At 33.4% G+C, this 14330-nt stretch overlaps 1 protein-coding gene across 2 annotated transcripts in view; it reads right to left on the bottom strand.

Annotated features, from left to right (window-relative positions):
• Positions 1-316: 316 nt before the first annotated feature.
• LOC117334340 (TWiK family of potassium channels protein 7-like) overlaps positions 317-14330 on the bottom strand; it is a 61962-nt gene continuing 47948 nt past the window's right edge. The window contains exons 2-3 of one of the 2 annotated variants that reach the window (XM_033893895.1): positions 11035-11710; positions 317-4666 (exon numbers count right to left, since the gene is read on the bottom strand). In XM_033893895.1, coding sequence (XP_033749786.1) covers positions 3867-4666; positions 11035-11449 — 1215 coding nt within the window. In that variant the 5' untranslated portion in view covers positions 11450-11710 and the 3' untranslated portion in view covers positions 317-3866. Of the gene's footprint in view, positions 4667-11034; positions 11711-14330 lie in introns of those variants that run through there. The other variant, XR_004534128.1, reaches the window with a different exon arrangement.

The following is a 14330-nucleotide window of genomic DNA, read 5'->3' as shown; positions in this document are numbered from 1 at the left end:
TTGGTGTAGTTTAATTCATTTTGGCTCTAGTGTATGGAACTCTCAATTTGTTTTGATATGTGCTAAAAGCTATTCATCATTGATGACATCTTATTCATTTACAGGTGAATTATTTTCATTGATTATGAGAACAAATCATAGCTTGGTTACAACCGATTTCCTTTCATTTATTTATTTTTTATTTCAATACCTTTTTAATTACAATACGTTATTGATGTTTTATAATAGTTCTCGTTTAAACAGTATCCGTGACTTTTAGAAGAACGTATGAAAACTTGTACTGTATCATTTGGAGGAAATAAAAGGAACATTGGTATTCTACTTTAACACATTTTATTTCAACACAGATAAAAGAACATATAATATCACAGACCGCGCGATCATCAGCAATGTCAGTATATAATACCGACCCCTATAGGTTAACTTAGCAATACCTCGAAACAATGCCACTTGATTTGTATTTATGCACTGCTAGTATCTAAAATTAATTTGAACCAATTAGTAACTTCCAATCGTTACTTCTTTTCCGAATTTCTATAATTTTGTCCTTTTCATTGAGAATTCCTTGACGGACTATATATATAACTCTGATGTAATTTATTTAGTTTACTGTAACTTTTCCTTCTTACGCACGTTGCATGTGTCACCCACGAAATCATTTTATCTTTTCCTAGGTATTTTGTTGAACCGTTTGTAAAACCAAAATATTTGGCAAATTGTGGCAGCATAACGAGATTTTACTGTCGACCATATAGCGAAATATATATTGTTGTATACCATCAGTACAATCTGTATACCGTATAGCGCGACATTTTTTAAGATTTAACAATTGATTGGAAATGTTTTAAAAGTCTAAAAAGGCCTGGTAAAATAGATCTAAATCTCGTGTATCAATTTGTAGTCGCAAAAAATATAGATAAATAAATAAATGAAATATGTATATAAATGAGAGATACACAAGTTAGAAAAAAAGTTTATTGAGATCAAATTAATTCGGAAATCCTGATATAGACATATTTGTTAAAACATAAAGACTACTCTTTCGATAAATTTGATAACTTTACATCCTCAACTGAATGAGAGTTAATCATAATCATTTGAAGTGTTTCCAATATGTCGCCGCTATAGGGAATACGGATTGTGGTAAACATGCTTGCTGTGGAATGCTCTCTTAATATTACTTTTCTTGGACGGATAACATATAACGATTGGTAATCCGAAAATTAATATTAATATAATTTGAAAAATGTTTTTAACAAGACATTTTTACTTTTTGACGAAGTACTATATAAAATAATAATGTGATTATTTTGTTGTTGCCATTCCAAATATTCTTTGACATATAAAACAATCATTAAATGACGTATTTTGGAATATGAAATTAAGATTTTTCCTTTATCAATCCGGTTTTTTTTGTCATTTAAAGATAAACAAAAAGCACTATCCTGAAACCGTGCTACACGAAGGGCTTCTAGGTCTTAACATTGAATTGAATTATTGCACCAAAAATGGTAAGTTAACACATATCTCCATTGACATCTAATGTGTTAATAAATCTCTCGTTTGTTTAATCTTCCCCTTCCTTTAAAGAGGATAAAATTGCCAAGCTATGCTAGTTAGGTGTATTAGTTCATATTATTTCATCAATGGTGACGGGATAGCAAAACAATGTTTTTCCTTTTATGTTACGCAATGTACTTTGGATATTTAGGATTTATATTGTTAATGCGACCTAAATCAATAAACTATTTTGTTCGATATATACACATAAAAAGACAAAGGATTGAAATTAGATATCAAATAGATTGACATAAATAGGTTATTTTGGTTTTCAGTGTTAATAGAAAGAAGAGATTTCAGGTGAAAAAATTAAAACATTTTCAAAAGTTTCTTATATAACAAAAGCATTATTATTACCTTCATTTTGAGTTTCATTTGAAGATTTTTTTCAAACTTTTAAATATGACATTGAATACTTTCTCATAAAGATGAAATAAAACAACATTTAACTTAAAATGAGAAAAAATGTACAATATTGAAAAATGCCGAAAATATTGAGCACAAAACAAAACTAACATTGGAAATCTATGTAAACAACTCTTAACACCAGTCATCATTGGTACATCGTCACTCTCTCTATATAAATCACTGTACAGTATCTACATACGTATGAAATATTTACACGAGTAGACTTTAACATGTATAGTCATTAAGCTGTATTTTATAATATTCCTTTTAGTTTTTGTCTTTAAAGAATAGACATTTTCTTGGTTCTTAATAATACACTAAAATAAGATGATCCTATTTAGTAAAATATAACAATCTTGATTTAATTCACTAGAATGCATGCAAATATTTTTTAAAAACAATTTACCCAATACTTTCAAATAAAAATGGAAAAGAATAAAGATTATACATTAAACCAATTGTCACAAACAAATTACTAGATTTGATGAAATAATTAATTAGTTATCAGTTTCACCAAATGCCCTTGTTGCAATGCCAATCAAGCTTCTGTCGAAACACAGTATACTAATACAATGAGAAAACATTTCAACACGTATATACAAAATACTTAATTGATTAAAACTCCGTCGAACTAACGTAATTCCAAAACATATAATATGCAACAAATATACATATTGTCAAAAACTATCTGAGTTTTCAATTAGGAACAAGGGAACATTGCAAAAATATACTTTTAGAGGCCATTGACGAGTAACCAAAAGAGAAAAATTCTCCAGTAAACATTTAAGGCTATATAATGAATTATATGAAGACAACTTTTCTATGATGCTATCTAAGGTCAGCAGAAATAGAAAGACAATCTATTGCAGCAAAATATTATATATGAAACACTCAGGCTTGATTATAACAAGTAAAACAAATGTACGTGTATTTATAAAAGTAACCAAATAACAATACCTTTTCAGCAGATAAAACCGTCTATTTCATAACACCAAGGACAAAACATACAAATTGTGGATACCAGATTCAGTCATTTCACTTCCGCTGACTTAAACGGAAGATGGATACCTCATGAATGCACATATCTAGAACACCAAAGTTGTATTTATTACCATTTGTAATAATACATTCGAAAACATGTCCAGCGGATCAAAATAAGCTCAAAGATTTATATTAAAGGTTTACATTTTAACGTTTTGTCGAAAAGCCAAAGTTGAATAATCCAAAATGCATATTTTCTCTGTAGCGCTGAAAATACGTTCGGTGTGGGGTGTTCGTCGATGAAAGATTGCTGTATCTCTTTTTGCATTCATTGGTGAAGGATACATTTCCGGTTTTGAGCGGTTTTTCAGTGGTAACACACTTGCCTTTCACCTAGTCTGCTGGTATACATGTATTCCAGTTTACTTCCTCGTGCGCTTTTATCCGGGTCAACAATAGCGATTGATATAAGTTGATATAACTTGTTTCGAAAATGTTGTAAAACAAGTTTACATTTCTCATTTCCGATTGAATTTGAGGAAAACAAGTTAAAAGCGTTTTTGTTGCAATGTCATCGATCTGAATTCCATTACGTTCGGATGCGAAAAACTCGATACTAAATATTTAATGGACGGATCAACTTCACTACATCGATAGTGTTACTCTCCAACTAATAGATACGCTGATTTCATTTACTCCAAAAAGTATTATTATATGAGAAGAATTATTCATAATAGTGACATGGTGTCTTCATTTAGGCAATACTCCTTCGTATTTAATTTTCTTAAGAATAACAAGTTTTAAGGCTTAAATAAAATTAAAAATATTTGTATAGGAACGACGAATGGCACTTTTTTGTTAAATAGAGGGACACAAGGTCACACACTTGTTCGCTGTACGATAGCTGGTATTCTGTCTCAGTCGGAATCATCATCTTTATCAACCAAGCCAAGTTTTTGTCCAATCCACTTGCATTTGGAGATAATCTCGTCCTGCATAAGTGTGAAACACATGGACAGAATAGCCATTCCAAACATGACGTATATAGCGCCCAGGACAAGTTGAGCATGCGCTCTTGGATTGTCGAAATCCGTTCCCGGAACTACGTCACCGAAGCCGATTGTGCTGAGGGTAATGAAGCAGAAGTATGAAGATTGGAGCGTATCCCAGCCTTCCCATAGCCCAAACAACACTGCACCACCAAAGATGTAGGTTCCTATGACAACCATGGTCACTGTTAACGGAATTGTGATGCTGCTGTCGATGTCATCGTCGTCATCGTCGTCGTCGTCAGAATCGCTGTCATAATCGACCTGCTTTGGTGGCGGGCTCCTTTGCTGAACTCTCGAACTGGTATTCTTCATGTTCACTGGAACAATCTTCACGCCGTTGTCATTTTGTTCGTCAACCTTATCAAGTTTATCTTTGATACTCGGGGGTTCTGAGCGGACGTTTTGTGGGTTCCTGACTATGCGTGACTTCTCGCTCCAGTTTGGTGGCTCGCTTTCCGTCGGTTTGATCTTGACCACTTTACTGGTTTTTTCCTTCTTCCTGCACCAACCGCAGCAGAATATCTTAGCATAAATAAAACGGAACACATCCGCCAAAGCGTCGCCAATGTTAGCAAGACAAAGCAACATCAACGGTATACCGAGTACAGCGTACGCTATGCATACCAGTCTTCCCCAAAACGTCTTCGGAGCTATATGACCGTATCCTGTAAAATAAAAGGAAAAAAAGATTTAGATATGAAATATGTTGATTTAAACAAACATTACACTTGTCTCTTATTTTATTATTATTATTATTATTACAAGCTAACCGGTAATAAGTATTTATATATTAAAGTATTTAAAGGGTAAAAATTGTAGTAATCAAGACGATTCTGCCGTTGATACATTTATTATGAGGTGTTTACAAAAGGATACGATAGTAATTTAACGTGGCCCTATGGTCAGGGTCAGCTGAGGAAGTCAGGTCATACCTGCAGACCAGTCAATTAAAAAAAAAAAGATGCACTGTACATGAGAAGTACAAATATTCTTAATAGAAAAATATCGCGGATAAGTAATTAGATCGACTATGGTTGAGAAGATGAATTATTTAATATGACCTTAGCTGTAAACTGGAAAACGAAAGTAGGTCTAACCCACTAGGTGAAGCAAATACTAGCTGCTGTTTTCGCAATAACTGTTCGTTTTACTTGATATGATAGCAATGAACAATATCCATGTTACTTTCCGTTGTATTTAAGCACATTGGTGTCTCAAAAAATGAGAAAATAATCCGGTAATGTTCAAGATCTTCAGTTTTTATTATCGTCACGTTTTCCGGGTCACGTTCTAATAACATGTGAGCTTCCGGTTACGTCATCAAATTCATTTCCCGCGAATTTATTGGGAAATCTAAAGCATAACTTAAAATGAAATGAAGTGAATGAAATAAAAAAAAGTCTAAATATAAATATTGTGATCAGTATTGAGTGCAACATTAAAGTTTCATCGTAAATAATTGCTACGATTTGCTAACCTAAAGCATAAGTCATTGAAATCAACTTATTTTGAAATTCATATTTCGTTTCTATTATAATCTTAAAATTTGCATCACAAGATCGTTTAGAAGCTTTGCAGTACTGACTCTTTCAAACGCACTGATGCTTTGATTTGAGCAAAGATGGCGACCAGAAGCTGTGAGGCGGTTTGGATTGGAATTAAATTGCGTATATTTCGGCAAGTAAACATCGTACAATGTTCCCGTGTGGTCAGATCGTCTAATTGTGTGCTTATGTATTCAGAACAGTTGTTGTTTAGTCGCTACGGTCATTAACATAAAAATTCGGATTATTATATAAATACTTATTTAATTATTTATTTATTTTTGAACATTATTTTATTGTTTGGATGCAGGTGCATGTAGTACTTCAATGTTATGAATGTCATATATTGATATATATATAGGATGACAACATTATCATTTTGCTTGTTGTTGTGGAAAAAGGTATTCTTAAAGTGAACCTCAAACCTATATAACGCATATTTTAATCTTTAATTTAAAAATATCCAGAACATAACTATATATGTGCTTTAATTAATTTTGAAATACGACATCCATGGTGCTAGCTTACTAGTATATACTCGCTTATTGTTGATCATCTATGAAGATAATTATCAATCTTTCTTGACATGAATCATGCATGATTGAATTGCTTTACTTTTTACATGTATAAAGCATGTTGTAACTACTGATTTTTGAGGAAAATAGGACTGCAGGATTAGTTGGCAAATCTAAAATACGCGATAACACAAATGTTGTCACAGTATACATAAACAGTTTAAGATACTATTTCATTAAGTGACGTCACTTACGCTGACATGCGCAGGAGAGATATTTAAATTCCATTGAAATATAAGATCTATGGAGAAGCTTGGACATACATTCATATTTGAATAACCCAAATAAGATACCAGTTCAGTGTTTTAATATAAAATGTCGATAACATACTGTATATATATACAAACACAATGACTCCTTTATTAACTGAGCTTTTTCCTGATAAAAGTCTAAATTAATTTGTGGTTTTAGATATGAACACTGGTCCTGGTGATCAATATCCCAACAACCAAGGTATAATATATCTACGTTTTACCCCACGTTACAACTTATCAATTATTCGAGATATATCAGTGAAGCCTGAAACACTATGAATTATTGATTTCTGTATTTCAATACCCATGTCGTCATTTTCTCTTTTTTTTCCAATAACGAGTGACTTTGTTATAGACGCCGCCATGTTGAAATTTGTATTATATCTACTGATTCCTGAGAATGTTCTGAGCTATCTGCATACAATATGTTATCCGGATAAAGTAGACAATGGTATGAATATCATGAATATAAATTGGTATCAATGTAGGAAAGAGTGGTAATGATACATGAAGATCAATATCTAGGAAATCTACCTCCATGTTGGGCTATCTAAACCTGACATTTGTCTTAAAGCCCTAGGGCCATACATTTTCGTATTCATCTCTACCAATACACCGTTGTAGTATTACATCATATTAACGCGGTATGCCCAGTAAATATCTGTAGTTTTATTTCAATGTATAAGTCTTCGTGAAGATAGGAACTGAATGTCTCACTAAGCTTACAAACTCATCATAAGGTCGTGTCTGCAGGAAATGGTACCTCAGCCCGAAACAAATTACAGCTAAAGCAAACTATGGCAAAGGATACTTGCATGATATTTACATATACAAATATTTCTATATTGGCTCATCTATCTTCGCTCTGATTTATTGTTTTAATTGAGATGACTATGACTCAAAATGACCGTGTTCTATGTTCTTTATTCAAACTTACCAGCATGGAATTTGACCTAATACGACCGATAGGATAGTATAAGAGATACAAAGTATGTTAACGATCACTCTAACACTATGCGGAGTCAGACCAACTGATATTTGACCTTAGAGTCTAAAACTACTGTCATAGCATGATGTTTCTTATATACCAACATTAAAAAAAACTGCCATCTTTCTATCTAGGCCGAATGGAGATATCATGAACAGTTTAGCAATCCTTAGACCAAGACGATCGAGTTGCTAGCCATGACTATATATAGGTATATTGACAGTACCTGAGAATCTGTGGCGTCAACTTCTTAAACTTTCGTCAGATCACATTGTATCATACTACGCAGGTTGAAAATTTACTGATGTGGATAATACTCATGGTTAACTGTATTATTATAGATAATGTTATTGGTGTTATATTGTGTCTGTAACTCTGTTGTTCTCCGCTGATGTATTATTAATAAAGTTATGATTTCAATATTACAATATGCAAATGAGTCAGACCGAGATTGGGCCTGCGGTATATTAATGGTAAATTTATTGGTCACATTAAACAATGCATAATTCATCCAAATCTCGCTTGTTTGTTTGAAATACATTTTTCTCGGTTTTGTAATTACCAGGGATGTGGCTGGGGTATGTTTTGCCATTTCACATGATAAGAACAAACATAATTTACAAAGTATCAATGCTTGTTTCCTTCATTGTTTGCTTTAAAAAAGCTTCAAAAATAAACTGCAAAATGTCAAGTTCTAATTAATGTTAATTAATCTTAGATATATTTTGTATTTACCAAGATGTCCTATCGAGGTTGTTTACGAAACGTGATTGACTGCCCGATATGGTGCAATTACATTTACTCTAAAGGTTAAGGCAACACCTAACGTCATACGAAAGCAGATCAACGTTTTTCTACCGCGAAGCAGTGAACTTATTTGTAATATTTATTTTCCTGATCAAAGAAGCTTCCGTTTGAATATTCATCGATTCCATAAAATACCACAGATCGTGTGTAGTATGCTAAAGAATAACCATTAAAAATCAATTATATCCACGCTGATGTCACAAGTCTACTTGGTACATTTGTATGTACATGACATGTTCAATTAAATGTATGTCTTATTTTTTTCGATGAGAAAACTTTTATGGTTTCGTCCAAATATTCGCAGACATTGTGAAACGGTCCTCTGCTTTTCTCGATCTAATCTCAAAAATTAAGTAAATGGACCTTTCGAATATCAAAACCTTTTTAAAACAAAAAATGTAGCAACTTGATGATTTTTTGTTTTTGTTTATTGTTTTGTTTTACTTTTTCAGGTAATTGAATAGCGGTGTCAATTTTCCGCGCAATTATGAGACGATATAAATAGGTACATATACAGTATTAAATAGTTGGTGAAAATCGTGGGGGTTTAATTTCACGAAATTCGCGGTCATTTTATATAGCAGGAGTATGAATATCCAACGAGTATTGATATCTAGAAACAACTGTACAGAAGTATTTACCGCAGAATAGTTACATGATGTGCTTACATGAATTTAATATTCGAGAACTAGGTCCGACTGAGGCAACCGCGAATTTTTAATATATCCCAGAACTAGGTCCGACTGAAGCAACCGCGAAAATTGATATTCGAGAACTAGGCTGATTGAGGCAACCACACAATTTATCAAATATATAGTATGTCATTTCTAAAAAATCTCACTGTAATCAAGACTAACACATTTTAGGATTATAGCTCATAAAACTATTTAACGTTACAATTGTATGAAGATAAGGTTGGGTTTTGACACTCTGTAATTGTCGCTAGCCATTTGTCTGATCTACGCCTACATACCGGCTATTTTTTGTACTCAAAACAGACTTTCGTTGGTAAAGGTTATCAATTAGTTGTTTGTTTTATGGCGATAAATCGATTCGAAACAAATACAAGTCGTAAAGACAAAATGCTTTCATGATGTGGAAAAAGTAGACTATCACGCAAACAAAAGGGATAGCAGTTAAACTGATGCTTGTGATACGGATATTTTGGTTTTTAAATCTAAAAAGTTTGAAACATGTACACATCTATCATACGTTCTCATGAATGTACAACAGTAAAAATAAACATATTAGTGCCTCAATGTGTTCTCTCTTGTTTTGATTACAAATTGAGCGTACAATGTAAACAGTGTTATCAAATTAAGATCAATCATGGAAGGACACTGCCATCAGTCTAGTCGACATGGACACAAACGTCAATTAGTAAGTGTTAGAAAGTGTTAAAAAGTGCTATTGAAAGTGCCACGTCAGCAATTAAATCCACAGATGAAATCCCAAGCACAATACAAATATGACGTACATGTGTATGTATTATGATTGAATTCTGTCGATATTCATTTACTTAATGTATTTTCTGATAAACAAACAAACAAACAACTAGAGATTTTAAAATTATAAATAAGATATCATGTTGTACACGGTAAAATGTACACCGATTCATCATTAATGACTTTTATAAAGCATAAGACTTCTATGATACAACAACGATATCACATCCAAATCACACCATCGAAGAGTAAATATACGCCACACAATGAAAGCCTGGTCAAAAGGTCTTTTTATTGACCTGAAAAGCATTCAGCTATTGTAACCATTATTTGGGAGAACGGAAAGAGAAATAAGGCGTAATGGAAATGATGCAATATCTGTAATTCCAAAGTACGAACATATCGATTGATTTCTCCGTGAATTAACTCAGCTTGATGACGATGTCGATTCCATGTTATCTGTTACCACCTGATGTGAACTACACGATTAACCCAATTAATTTATATAAAAATGATTAAATTTACATGTACAATAATAGCACATATAGACGTATACCAGATGACTTAAATGTTGAAGCCATGGTAACTAGTGACGTTTGTGTCAAGGTGACTTTGATTACGTGTTATCAGACAGATACCAGGATTGATATACAATTTATTGTCATCATATAAATTAATTGATATACGATCCCTGAAGTTTGTAGTTGTCTTGTGTTCCATACTTTTTTCTGATATCATTGACTTTTCAATCTTACCTACGAACCATGTTTGCATATACACCTTCATTCCATATGTAGAGAAATGCTCTCCATGGTGACTTTACACAGTAGTAAAATGATACCCGTGGAAAAAGTCAAATTTATAAAGGAATATGTATTGGCGTTGACATTTTTACTTTCAATTTCCTATAGAAAGCCATGAAAATAGGATACCATATAAAGGTGGAGAACTTCAAGGCACATGAAAAAGCAATGCAGTTTGGAATATTTCGTAGATAGACTCTTTCTAACAGCCCACACATAGATATAACTTGGAAAATACATTTACAAAGTAAAATGATATGTAGAGGAACATAAAGCCCGATGAAAGGTCGTAGAAAGTGGATGATACCACTGAAAAGGACGAGAAGATTCCTTATGAAAGTATTGAACAAAGTGAGCAGATATTTTACTAGTGATACAAACTAAGTATGTTGAATTCAGATTCAATTCTCACAAAAATGTTGAAACTCGAAGAAAATAATCATCTCATCTGTAAAAGTGTGTTAAAACAGGAAATCATAAGATAACTAAACATATGCTATTTTAAAAGTAAAAAGTAGAAAACGTGAATATTGTAGAAACAGAAAAAATCAACAAACTGTAAGATTTGCATTAAACCATGACGAAATTGATAGAGACCGCCATTTTGATTGACTCACCAATGGTTGAGATAACAGTGACGGAGAAGAAGAAGGCTCCTGACCAAGACCATTTGTATTTGGGTCCGTCCTCCAGTCCGTACGCAGAGCAGTTACCACCGTCATAACCAATGTTTATACTGTTATCACGGTAGATTTGGAGAATCCCCTGCAGTTGAAACTTCAGTGTGGACTTGTCCGGGTTTCCTTCGTAGTCTTCTACTAATTGTTCTATCTTTGAGAGCGATTCACTTTCCATGGCGTTGTATTCCTTGTATGTGTCATAACAAATCTGTTCTTCGTTGGATTTCTCAAGGTGTTCGAAGATGAATCCTCCCGCGGCACAATAAAGGGCTACCAGACCACATAGCCCAATGTGTGAGAACATAATCTTCATTATGGTCCGGCACCATCCTCCCTTTTCTTGTTTACCCATAATGGCAGAATGTATTCAATCTAACGTTTAGTTTTCTGTTTGTAATCTTGACTTAAATTAAACAACAATTGGTTGTGGTCTCTTGTTCCCGGATAGGTTTTACATCCTGATTGTGGTAGTCTACGGCTGGAGACAGTGGAAACCCGCACCGCAATTCAATATACCTGGCTGTCACCTGCGCGTGCTATTCCCGCCACCCAGCTACGTATGTATCTACGTCTGCTGCGCCTCTCACCAGCGATTCGGTTGACATGGGGCACCCTGGAAAACATTGATCGGGCATTGGTAGTTCTATACAGGTTAATAAATTATTAAATAATACATTGGAAAACATCTCAAAATTACTATCGATTTCAGTATCTACCCTAGAACAATACCATATTTTATTATAATACGTTTGGTCTCTGAAGCATTCATCATGACGCTTTGGGATGTCATAGATATTTCAACGACCAATACTGCTGTGTTGAGCGATGTTAAAATACCTATGGAAACCACCATCCACGAATCAATAATCAAACTATCCGGAAACATAGGACGTGTCAGCACGACTCCATCGGCACAGTTTTGGTCCAGTGGATACGGTTCTGCTTTTCACGACAGTTGTAATAGAGCAGTGAAAATGAACCTCATTGTTGATTAAGTAGCAGTGTAAAGCTGTAGTAAACACGTCGTATTAAATGTATTCCCGTGTGTCTGTTGACCAATAATCCGTTTTGGACCGAGAGAATAAATACAGTCGGCATGCACTAAATAAAGACAATTCTAGGTATAGCGGGCGACCTGATCAATTGAACTACCGCTATGACATTTCATGAATTTTCTATCAGTTTTAGTTTTATTCAGGATTTAATCAACCACTCCCTCCCGTATCTTTGCAGCGTCTAACGCCACAGACAAATGCGTTGGCAAAACAAGTGAGTCCAGTGTGATAGGGGTACATTGTAGTAGTGTCTCGTTCCCTGAGCAGAATGAGTAGGATTCTCTTAGGGTCGATGTTCGTAACCTATGACGATGTTATACAGCGGAATTCGGGAGGGTTATTTGTTTGTACTATAATTAATCTGAATTTCATTTACTTAAAAATTGATATCGAATAACGCAGTTGGTATATATGTGTCTGTTAAACCTCCTCCAGAGTTAGTACATCGCTGTATGATTTTGCTCTCTCGTCTTACCGAATCTTGTTGTTGTCTTTTGCTTGTTGCTCTCTCCATTCTAATTGTGTAATTTATGTTTTCAGCTCCATGGATCCCGATGATGGACACTATATGTCTTTCCGAATTCAGTTACTGACCTCTTCACGCATCTCTCTCATCGACTCCAAATTTAATGTTTAAACAAACTGTCTTCTCGATTCAATAGTCTTTTCTTCGTTATTTCGTTTCCAGTTCAAGGACATTTTGTCTTCCTCACGTCAAATCTTGACTTACTTGCTCCATTCTAGATGATTTTCTTGTCTAATTATTTTCAGTTTTTTTTTGTCTTCTCGATTCTAGTTGATGTCTTCACTCTTCTAGACCTTAGTCTTTCATTTGATTTTTCGATCCCAGTCCTTGTTTCTACTTGTATTCTGCACACAGTTACAAAGAAAAGTACAAACAAACAAAAACAAAAACAAAAAAACAACCAAAAAATTACTACATTTTAAAAATTATCTTTGACTAGATAAAGAAAGTCGTGAAAGGAACTCTCCAAACAGACTAACAGACGGAGAAATACGTGCAGTTCCCAGAACAAAAGAAAATATATATGATCGATCTCTAAATACATGTAGATTGAATAGAGGATATCGAACGGCCAATTACCTCAAAACGATTGTCTCTGAACTAAACCAACTAATCTACCTGGCAAATCCTACGATAAATAATATTATTGATTCTAATTAAAACTATATCAATGAAATAACGGGTTAGACTTCTTTGATTGACAATACTCGCAAAAATACATATATAGATATTCTTTTTGAAGACATGTATATATGACAGTCTTTATGTTAACATCTATATATATATATATGTAATATCGATATCCTTTTTGTATGCATATATATATAACGATATTATTTTTGAAACGTATATATTTAATATATATATATATTTATATCGATGCTATTTTTGTAAGCTTATATACATGTATATATCGATATTCTTTTTGTAGACAAGCAGATATCGATATACGTTTAATAGGCCTATATCATATCGATATTTGTTTAATAGGCCTACAAAATATCATATCGATATTTGTTTAATAGACATATATCATAACGATATTTGTTTAATAGACATATATATATATCGATATTCTTTTCGAAGATGAATACCAATTATCGGTTTCTTTTTGTAAAACATTTGAAAATTTCCTTTGTTCTTGTATTTACAGTGAAATGGATTAGCTCTAGCTCACAGATTATAAATGCCAAACCCTGGCTGTTAATAGAACGTTAAACAAAATAAACTGAAATAAACCAACAAAACTTGGACTGATGCTAGGTGGTTAGCCCTAGTTCACCGACGTATGAATGCCATGATTGGACTGAATTGCGGTGATAAGCTTTAGTTCACAGATTGTGAGTGTCACGCTCGTAGTGGCTGGAAAAAATAGTTTCATTTCACAGACAATTCACAGTCATGTACTTCACCGACAGATGACGCACATTCACATACCAGTAGAAATGTCTATTGTTATAAATATTATTGTGTTTGTGTTTTATTGATTCCCTGGGTTATTTTGCAGATTTGCTAATGAATGCGTTGTCGTCGGAAAGTAAATATAGTATATTAAACAATGACAAACCTATATGGCTTTTCTGTCCTTGGTTCATCTTTTAAAGCTTTTATCAAATTCTATCGGTCGGTCAGATCAATAAACTTCCGGTCAC

Source organism: Pecten maximus, chromosome 9 (genome assembly GCF_902652985.1).
Source record: "Pecten maximus chromosome 9, xPecMax1.1, whole genome shotgun sequence".
NCBI lineage: Eukaryota > Metazoa > Mollusca > Bivalvia > Pectinida > Pectinidae > Pecten > Pecten maximus.
The sequence above is the reverse complement of the archived record's forward strand: the minus strand, read 5'-3'. Positions and strand labels throughout refer to the sequence as shown.